This window comes from Cajanus cajan, chromosome 4 (assembly GCF_000230855.2).
Source record: "Cajanus cajan strain Asha chromosome 4, NIPB_CcT2T_4, whole genome shotgun sequence".
Lineage (NCBI taxonomy): Eukaryota > Viridiplantae > Streptophyta > Magnoliopsida > Fabales > Fabaceae > Cajanus > Cajanus cajan.
In genome coordinates, this window is record NC_138520.1 from 20,078,589 (window position 1) to 20,089,649 (window position 11,061).

At 29.6% G+C, this 11,061-nt stretch overlaps 1 protein-coding gene across 3 annotated transcripts; it reads left to right on the top strand.

The window, feature by feature from the left end:
* Positions 1–2,186: 2,186 nt before the first annotated feature.
* Positions 2,187–8,383, top strand: LOC109806465 (uncharacterized). 3 transcript variants are annotated; one of them, XM_020368884.3, is made up of 15 exons: positions 2,187–2,528; positions 3,239–3,341; positions 3,461–3,572; positions 3,680–3,835; positions 4,833–4,937; positions 5,421–5,504; positions 5,641–5,756; positions 5,859–5,960; positions 6,044–6,157; positions 6,492–6,548; positions 6,768–6,834; positions 6,923–6,976; positions 7,064–7,138; positions 7,872–7,907; positions 8,072–8,383. In XM_020368884.3, the coding sequence occupies exons 2-15, from the start codon at positions 3,283–3,285 to the stop codon at positions 8,168–8,170; spliced, it is 1,236 nt and encodes a 411-aa protein (XP_020224473.2). In that variant the 5' UTR covers positions 2,187–2,528; positions 3,239–3,282; the 3' UTR covers positions 8,171–8,383. The 3 variants fall into 3 exon arrangements, with proteins under 3 accessions (XP_020224473.2, XP_029128785.2, XP_082928492.1); XM_029272952.2 differs by lacking the exon at positions 2,187–2,528 and adding an exon at positions 2,922–3,061; XM_083072366.1 differs by lacking the exons at positions 2,187–2,528; positions 3,239–3,341; positions 3,461–3,572 and having other exon boundaries at positions 3,696–3,835; positions 5,408–5,504.
* Positions 8,384–11,061: the final 2,678 nt, after the last annotated feature.

Genomic DNA, 11,061 nt, shown 5'->3' on the forward strand with positions numbered 1-11,061 from the left:
TTGGGATAGTTCTCTACCCTTAGTAGAATTTACCTATAACAATAGCTGTCATTTTAGTATTGGGATGACACCCTTTGAAGCTCTGTATGGTAGGAGGTGTAGGACACCCTTGTATTGGGTAGAATTGAAAGAGAACCTTATCTTAGGACACGAGGTTGTGTAAGAGACCACCGAGAAGGTGAGGTTGATTCAGGAGAAGATGAGAGTAGCCCAGAATAGATAAAGGAGTTATCACAATATGAGGAGAAACAATATTGAGTTTAATGAAGGCGATCACATATTTTTAAAATAAATCCTTGAACAAAATTATTATGTCAATAAGCATTTTATCCCTGTATTAACTAGTGTTAGTCATTTATTTCTTTTATAGAAATATATTCTTTAAATAAAGTTAATAATTACAAAATATTTTATATTTTTAATATTTATAACGATAATATTTTTAAAATTGTCTTTCATATAAAATAAAATGATAGAAAACATGCATAATATAAAAGTAGATATACTGATATTTATATTTTTAAATATATATGCCCACCTATTTACAAAAATTGATAACCCACTTTAGTAAATAAAAATATGAATATTGAAAAGAAAAATACGACGATTTCGCATAGCATCTACCTAAATTACAAAATATAATAAATAATAGATTGTATTGTAATATGATATACAATTAGATTTATATAATATATATATATATATTATTTGTACTGTTATTTGGTTGAATCGGAATATATATTTATCTTATTACTTTGAATGTTCAAAATTCAAATCATAAAATTTATTGATTATAGTTTCTTTAACTGCTCGAATTATATTTTGGAATATATATTACTACTATTAATTAATTTGAATTGAACTAATTTTATTAGTTTAAAATGATTAAATCATAAAAATATAATTTATTTATTATCATAATTATATATTGTATAAATAAAAATAATTCAATAATATTTTGACAGAAAAAAATGAATATCATAATGTGAAATTTGATCACGGAATCACACTTTAGTAAATAAGATGTAATAATAATCATTAATTATAAAATCAACTGCTAATATTATAATTAATTATAGATTTTATTATGCATGAATTTGATTTATGACAATTATGAATTGTTGCTTTTCTAATTAATATTTATGCGTGTACTTCATTCTCTAATATACTACCATTTTCAAAGAGCCAAATCTGGTGATGTTGGTCTTAAGTGACATTTGTCTATATGACAAACCTTTATTTTATAATAGATAATAATAAACAATAGATTTTACCTCTTAAAATAATCTTATTTAATTCAGTTTGTAATTTATTTTATACTTTTTTATGTAATTTAATTTTTATTTATCATAATTATTTATGAATTAAATATTAATATTTTAAAATAAATTATTAATAAATAAAAATAATTTTATACTACAATATAAATTATTTATCGTGAATTTAAAATATAATATATATGTTTAAAAATATCATTTTATATAAATTTTAATATAATTTATATATTTAATATAAAAAATATATTTTATATTTTTTTATAAAATATAATTTATATATTCAAATATAATATTCATTTATATATAATTTATTATAATTTTAATTATATACAATAAACATGTGCATCCTAAAATACTGATATTTATATTCATTCACTATTAAAAAAGATTAACTTGGTATTGTATCGTAGCATTTTCCAAATTGTATATAGTCAAACAATTTATTTTCGAAATTATTTAAGCATTAACTATTGAAAATTTTTTAAAACATGGAGAAACATTGATATGATAAGTAAAGTTTCAATTTCAATTTCTAATTGAATGAGAAATATTACAATTATAATGATTATAAAATTCAACTTATCTAGAAAAAACACATCTAATTGAATATATTATATTAAGATATAAATTTTAAGTCAATAATATTAAAATAATGAAATAATACCTTCTTTTTCGTGTCAAAAAAATCCCATATAAAAAATAATACTTTAAAATAAGTAAAAAATAAATTAAATACTCAATATAAAACTCATGTAATTTGACGAGGATGAGAAAATATCCAGAAATCAATCCCACCAAAATAAATATCTAAAAAAATATTTTCCTTAAATAGGAAAAACTTAAATTTATTATTTACAATATAAGAAATTTTTTTTTAAAAAAAAAGTACAAATACTCAAACAGACGTCCCAATGATTGGATAACGAGAAAGGTTGGTCCCGTACGGTAGTGGGGCCCACGGTGAAAACCCCTGCACCTGCTGCTGCGCCTAATGCCAATGCCATTTTGTGTTGCTTAGTCTCCTTTCTTCCCCCTCATCCAAGGACACTTCCTCTCCCACCACCAAACAACAATTCCGTGACATAACAACTTCAACATTATAAATTAATTTATTAATTAATTATCTTCAAAATCTGCAAAAATATTAAAATTAAAAAAAAATCCCAACCTCCTTCATCCTCTCTTTCTATATATTCATTCACCATTCTCTCTTCCATCTCATATTCTCTCATGCCAACACAATTCATCTAGGTATGCTTTATTATTATTATTATCATCTATATTGTTACTAATGTTATTAAAAAAAATAATTGGTATGTTATGTTATGTTATTTGATTATGGTGGTACAAGAATTATGCACTGATTATTCAATCAACGAAAAGTACCTTGGTTGTTACTTGTTGTTGTTGTTGGGTTTTGTTTCCCATTTGTGCATGTTTTCGTTCGGTCCTTTTAATTGAAGCCACGTATTTGCTTTGTGTAGTTCCATGTTTAATTCATGGTTTTGTTCGTTGGTACTAGATAAAAAATGTTGGGAGAGAGGGTGTAAGGAACCAATCATTACTCTTACTTGTAATCAAAGAAAATTTTCAGAGCGGAAATTGAGCCTAATGGTGTCTGAGCATATATTTGGGGTTATGACCAGTGGAGATTCCACAGCACATGATGACAATAATTTTTTGAAAGAAAAAAAAAATTAGTGTAGGTGTAGGTCTAGTGGAATTTCAGATGGGTGCTTAATGGTGAAATTGCAATCCCATAAGCTTCTTTCTGGTTTGTGAGGGTAATGTTTCATGTGTTGAAATTTATTGTTATGAAGCTGGTTAGGTTTTGTTAGGGGTTTGGCAAAGCATATGATGTTTTAAGAATTTAGGATTGTGCTATTGTATGGTTATAAGTTATAACTTATAAATGTCGCAAGTGATATTGAACATGGTTCTCTGCTTTTGACATGTTTCAGGGGGTGATCATTTGGCCATTCACTGATATTTAAACACTTGTTGTATGCTCAATGAGCGCAAACCTCAAAAGATATTGAGTACTATGGGAATTCCCATACGAAGGTGTGACATGATTGCATTTTCATGGCATGAATTGAGTTGCTCTCCCTGCAAGAGAAAGAGCAAAAAAATTTGCAATATACCTGATATGTATAATTTTTTTTTTCTTATTCTGGATGCAGTGGAAATACAAGAAAACAAAATGAAACAATGAGGCTCGCCATAGCAGCATTTGCTGGAATTATTGCTGGCTTCTTTGTGGGAGTATCATTTCCAACACTATCGTTGATTAGGGTGAATAATCTTTCCTCCATATCCTTAAACTCCTCTTTGCACAGCATATGAAGGGAGAAGTAACCTAACTAACACATGAATTTTTGTCCCATGTTATTAATTGACAGATGAATCTTCCATCCAGCCTTTTACCATCCATTGATCTCACTTATGTTGATGAAAATTACTCGAAAATTTCAACCAGGTCTTTATGGAATTCCTGGTCTTCAATTAGGAGTGATAGAAGCACGTACAATGAGCCTCACAATTTAAATGAGACAAAGGTATGGTTTTATAGTTTTTTAATATTTCATCACATCTCATTAATTTTTCACTTCATTTTATTATAAGGTTGGTCTTGTCCATTCTATTTCATAATATTGAGGTATTTAACCCGAATCCTGATTAAAAAAAAAAGACTAAATAAACAAATAAAACTTGAGATAGTTTTCTAGAATCCCCTGCTTACAATTATTGATTGAGGAGAAAATTGTGGATTGATGGAAATTTGTCTAATTTCTTCAGAAACTTATAGAAAATGCTTTAAGAAAAAGTTACTCTCAAGGTGAAAAGAATAACTTGATCAGCCTATTATGAATGTTTTAAGGAATTCATAATAGTTGGATCCTTTTCAGTTCTGTTTCTCAGTTTACCAAGATATAGTATGGCTACTTTATAAAAGGGATGATTAGTATTATGGCTCCCTCGCAGATATAATTTGAGAAAACAAATGTTAGAGACACTATTGTGCTTGGTAACTCTGCTTATTATTGGTTTAATCACTGTTATAATGAAAATGATGATGGTTTATAATGCAATTACCGGTTGAAATATGCCATTCGAAACTAATTACTATCGTGCAAACTAATTTTTAGTTCATTTAATACTCAAAACAAAGTTTATATATGTTTTTTTCAGTTGATTTTTAAATATTGCTTTCCACTATTCTTAAGATGATAATCACTCGTTTACCTGATGCAAAAAGTGACTAGTTTTGGATAGGCATTGTTGATCAGAGTTTTCAAAACTATTTACATTTTTGTCTGGCTGGTTAATGTGTAATCTTTATAACTCGCTTTCTAGATTCTTTAAAATTCCATTTGGTTGAGTGATACATTCTTACCAAATATTTAAATAATCTTTTGTCTCTTGTTTAATTTTTTCACAAGCTAGGATATATACATTTCTGTAATGCTATGCTTCTTGCCAGTAAACAACCATTGATTACCCTTTACAATCCTAGCCTCTTGCACTGAATAGATACATTTGATTTTGACGCAGATTTGGGTTCCTACAAATCCTCGAGGAGCTGAGATGCTTCCCCCAAGAATTGTCGAATCTCAATCAGATTTCTATCTTCACCGGTTATGGGGCATGCCCCATCAGGTGTGCATTTTCACTGGACCTTAATATAAAAGATGCATTTGAATAGACCATTATTTTTCACCGTAAAGGAAACTTGGTTAACAGTGTACGTGTCTACTATAGTGTCAAATTATTCAACCTTTTATTGAGAAAGTGAATTACATTCGTTTTGGGGGAGTGACTACCAAATATAACAAATATTTTGGTAGAGCAACAAGCATTGACTAATGGCTGGTCTAGTAAGCTTGAAGTTCACATATGAGCATTTGAAGAAACAATTTTGTGATATTAATGAACTCTTACAAAGATCAGCTGCATATACTAGCTTGTTGTATAACTAATGATTAATATTGGGTACAGTGAGACAGATATTCTCTGCATGCCAAAATAATTCATGCCCCTGATAAGGACAACAGGAATTTCTTAGATTTTTGTTATTACTGTAAGAGTTACAATTTTGTCTTGTCTAATCTGACTCTTTCCTTATGGAGGTGGCACTTGCAGGACCTAAGTATCAAACCGAAGTATCTTGTAACATTTACCGTTGGGTTAGATATGAAAGACAATATTGATGCTGCAATAAAAAAGGTCATTTCTGTTTTTGCCCTGCATCAATCTGTTCTTTGACTTGTCTACAGTCACTGATTGCCTTCTGCTTATTTTTCATATTGATTGATTTCTATTTGTTTAGCTCTTTATGTGACCCTTGGACTTTGTATTACAGTTCTCTGAAAACTTTACCATTGTGTTGTTTCACTACGATGGACGGGCTAGTGATTGGGATAAGTTTGAATGGTCAAAACGAGCAATTCATATCAGTGCCAGGAAACAAACTAAATGGTTGGTAGTGAATCTTCTAAGGATTTTTTACTCCATTTTGTAAATTGTAACAATTTTGATACGGTCACTTATTCATATGGAATCCATAAAATTCTGTTCAAGGTGGTTCGCCAAACGCTTTCTGCACCCTGACATTGTGGCTCCTTATGACTACATCTTCATTTGGGATGAGGATCTGGGTGTGGAGCATTTTGATGCAGAAGAGTGAGTATCTAAAGTCAAAACCAATCTTTGTGGGTATCAAGGTTCTGGTGAAAATTTTTCAAGCACTTGTCTCTTTGTTCCAGATACTTAAAATTGGTGAGGAAACATGGTTTGGAGATCTCACAGCCTGGTATAGACCCAAGTAGTAGTTTTACTTGGCAGATGACAAAGAAAAGAGATGGTCTTGAAGTCCATAAGTAAGTGAGAAAGTGAATAACTTTCTTATAAGTTTTAGTTGTGTATTATATGTTTTCACTTTTTAATCATCATCAACAAGAAGAACAAAGCCTATTCATGTTGTGTGCCACCGGTTACATGTATCAAAATATGCCCTTGTGCAATTGTGCTAAAAAATCAAAATTTTGGAAAGGATATTTAGATGAAGATCTTTTTTATTGGTTTATTTTGGAAATCTCCTGTCTTCTACCTCTGATTATCAGGATTTGCTCCATTAAACAATTATTTCTGTTTAGTCACTTTTGTAATTATTTCATCTTCTAGATTAAACTATATTCTGTCAATCTCTTGCAGGAAAGCTGAGGAAAGAAGTGGTTGGTGTCCTGATCCACATTTGCCACCATGTGCTGCGTAAGCAAATGATAACTTCTAAAGGATTCAGTGAATGTTTGGTTTAGCTTATTTTTGTAGAAAAAATTACTTAATTTTGTCAAAACCAATATTTTTTTTAAAAAATTGATTATTCCCCCCAAATGTGCACCATAACATGCACCTTCATTTTGTCTTGTGGGCTTCAAAAGAGGTCATATCATATGTATCTCACGCAGCTTTGATGTTTGAAATGCTCAGATTTGTAGAGATCATGGCCCCTGTATTTACCAGAGATGCATGGCGTTGTGTGTGGCATATGATACAGGTTGAGGGCTCATTTGTGTCTCCTATTTTTGTTTTCACCACATAATTCAATTCATACCTAACTCTTTTTTTCACATGCCACCTTGCAGAACGACCTAGTTCATGGATGGGGTCTTGATTTCGTTCTCAGAAGATGTGTGGAGGTTAGTAATTTATCTTTCTTTGGTAAGTATAGTACCCATTTTGCCACGATTGAACCTAATGAAATTTATTGTTTCAATTGGATGCAGCCTGCTCACGAGAAAATAGGAGTGGTTGACACTCAGTGGATTGTCCACCAAAGTGTTCCAACACTTGGCAACCAGGTAAATGAAGCTTAAAATATTTTTAATCAAGGGAATATCTGAAAGAACTAATAAACTTATTTAAACTTATTCTATCATATAAACACGCGAGATAAACATTAGAGGTGTTAGGGTAAGCTATAGAGGTAACTTGTAGAATTTAATTCTTATAAAGTGAAGATGTATACATTTGCTTTTACAACTATTATTAGAAAATTGAAAGAAAATTATATATATATATATATATATATATATAATAAAATTTAAAATTAATTATAATCTTAATTAATTTTTTTTAATAGTGCATTATTGTCTCACTTTATAAGAAATCTTTATTTGTAACTTTTTATAAGTCATTTTTTTTAGCTTTTTAAATAAGTTTAGCTGGTGATCAAAATAAACTTTTTGAAATTCCTTTATAACATAGAATTCATTTAGATAAACTTTTGCAGAAATACTTTTAGGAGAAAAATAAAAAAAAAATAAAATTAAAAGTATTTTTTAATAACTTAAAATTAATTTATACATGAGATAAAAAAAAGATTTTTAAAAAGTTTATAAAAAAGAACTTTTACAAAATAGTTTATACATACATAAGTTAATTTTAGTATATAAAAAAAATTCATTTTTCTTTCTTATTTAACTCTCTTAAGTGCTTCTGCATAAGTTTAACTAATCATACCATAATTACTCATGCATTAAGCTCTTATTGAATAAACACTCATACATGAATTGACTGGTGTTCTTTCAACAGGGGCAAGCAGAGAGGGGAAGGGCACCGTGGGAAGGGGTACGTCTAATTATTATTATTATTTTTTCTTTTTACCATAATCATGGTTTAATGTTCTTGTAATTCTTCATTGTTTTTTTAGCATTTTACCTTTTATACATGTGATAGAAACTTTTTGGCATTAATGTTAAAATCATTAATTTTAGGGTTTGCTTTTGCATCAGGTGAGAGAAAGGTGTAACAAAGAATGGACAATGTTCCAAGAGCGTATGGCTGATGCAGAGAGGGACTACTTTCAAGCAAGGGGGAATTATTCCCCTTAACTCCACAGAGTGTTGATTAAAAAAGATAAAAAAAAATAATAAAAAAAAAAACAAAAAAAAACTTAGAATTACCCGTACATGTAGCTTGAGCAGTAATAGCTAGATTATTGTTTCAACATTTTTGGATTGATCATATTTACATTGAAAATTATTTTTCCTTTGCTTTTATATATATGTTTATAGAAAAGTATATTCACTTTTTCTTCCCTTTTATTTTCTTCCTATTTCTATATTAATTCTTTACATCTCTATAAATTTATTTATTTTGAGGTCTACCTCAATATAATGGACAAACTTTATATATTTATTTTGAGGTCTTTAAATTTCAGTTAAATAAATTAAAGAAAAGCAATTGATGTTCAAGTTCACATGCTTTACTTTAAAATGAAAAAAAAAATGATTAGAGAAAAAAATGAGTTAAAGGAAAATGAAATTATTTTCTTTTTATTATTTAATATAGTAAAAAGGGAGAAAATATATCAAAGTTTGTCATCAAAATTCACAACATCTGAACATACAACAAATATCTAATACCACCAGAGTGGACCTAGTGGTATTTGATATTTGTTCATTTCCTTGGCAACATAAAGCAATGCAAGAGTTATAGATCCATTTCAAAATCCCTCATCCTACTACTCTGTTCATCCAAGTGATGGGATTTCTTCTGTTGCGATGACACCACCATTAAACGGGACAAATTATCATGCGTGGGTTAGATTCATAGAAGGGCATTGTCTTAACGATGGCACGGGGAATAAAAAGATTGAGAGAAAGAGAAATCTCATCTTGAAGTTTTTATCACTGAGTAGAGAAGAAAATGAATACAATATTATTTTTACTAGGTACTATATTACAATTTAGAGGCTACTATTTATATATGCAGAAACACAAGCAAAACTAATTACATTTATATTTATATTTCTATACCCCACTTAAGTTGGAATGTGAGGATTAAACATTCCAAACTTGCCACGAAAAGTAGCAAAAGGTACAAGCATTGAGAGGTTTAGTCAATATGTCTACAACATGATCAGAAGAAGAAATAGGAAATAGATGTAAGATTTCATCATGAATCTTATCACACTATATGACAATCTATCTCGATATGTTTAGTGTGTTACTGAAGAACAGGATTAGTGACTATGTGAATTGTAGCTTGATTGTCATAGTATATATTAATAGGACTGACATGATCAAAAGAGAAATCATGCAGTAAAGACAATAATCATTGGGTTTTATAACTGGCTTGAGCCAAGGCACAATACTCCACTTTAGAGGAAGATCATGACACAATAGTTGCCTTTTGCTTTTCCCAGAAATAAAGGAATTTCCCAAGAAAAAAATAGAAGCTAGTGATGGAATGATGAGTATCAAGACAAGCTCCCCAATTTGAATTAGTAAATCCTTTGATTGACAAAGAGGAAGTTTTGTAAGAAAGAACAAACCTTAACTTGGTGCTTCCTTTAATGAAACGTACAATTCACTTTACAGTTTGAAGATGAATATCAATCAAAGAATCTAAATATTGACTTAATCTACTAACTTGTGGAGAAAAGACACATAGTAGAAGAGGGGTTGAATAGTGTGTATAAAAAAAACTCACACATTTGTGTAGTAAAAAGAAAATAATTTAACAAACGAAGCACTGGAGAAGAGTTAGATGAAAAACTGAGGTTTTCATAGTGATTCATCTCAACCATCGAGACTACGTCCAATTCTCAATTCAAACAAATTGAGTTTCACTAACTTTCAACAAAGTTACAAGTATTCTTTTACCAAGCCACTTCTAACTCAATCCTAAGTAGTCTTTGACTTGTCTTTTTAAGCAACTACCCAAGTATTCTTTGAATAACAAGCATTTCTAGGCTCAACACCAAGTATTCTTTCAAACAAGGCTCTTTAGGCTCCGCACTAAGTATTCTTTCAAACAAGTCTCTCAAGCTCAATACTAAGTATTCTTTAGAACAAGGTCTCCTTAGGCTCAACCCTTACAATAAAGGTAAAAGATGATTACAATATTGTTTTGTCTCTTCCAGACCTGGTGTAATTGGCAATGCAAGCACAAATAATCTACAAAGAATTATATACAGAGTTTACAATAAGCTTTTCTTTGTATGCAACAAGATTTTTCTCTATGTTTTTTCATCGTTGATCATATCTATTTCTTGAAGGCACAATCCTTATATAGTAGCTTTAGAAAAGATGATTGTAACAACAATTTTTGAGTCGAGCTCACAAGTTGCTTCACGAGTTGCTTTGTTTGTCTTCTTTATTGATCCTAAAGATTATCGTTGATGCATTTAATGCAAACATTAAATGTCTTTCAATAAAGTGTGTATCTCTTATCTGATCTAGTAGGTTACTTATCATCATTTCCTTCTAAAATGGGCATAAAAAAAGTAATATTAGTGTAGAGCAGTTGAAGTCAACATAGAACAGTTCTTTGTAGAGCCCTTTTTTTGCTTTATCCATGATTTTTGGGATTTTGCCTTTTGTTTTTTATGGATAATTTGTCTTTTCTTTCTTTAACAGATTTTGAGAGTTTGAAGACTTCTTTCTTGTTCAATCTATTAAGGAATAAATTATTTAATGAAATTTATTGTTACTCTCATTTAAAAGATTACAATTAATGCATAATGAGACAGATTGTATGTTGAGCTTAGGAGAGCTTGAAGCTTAAAGGAGTTTTGATGATCACAACATGTGTGTACAACAACAACTTATGATCACAATGTGTGTGTACAACAACAACTTGGAAGCACAAAAACAAAGTCAAAGAAAATGTCAAAGAAAATGCTATGTAATAGGAATTAGTGTATAAATTGTTTAGTTTGATGTGTATGTTGTGTGCATGAGCAAATCTATATCTAAGCTAAGTAGAGAGTGTATGA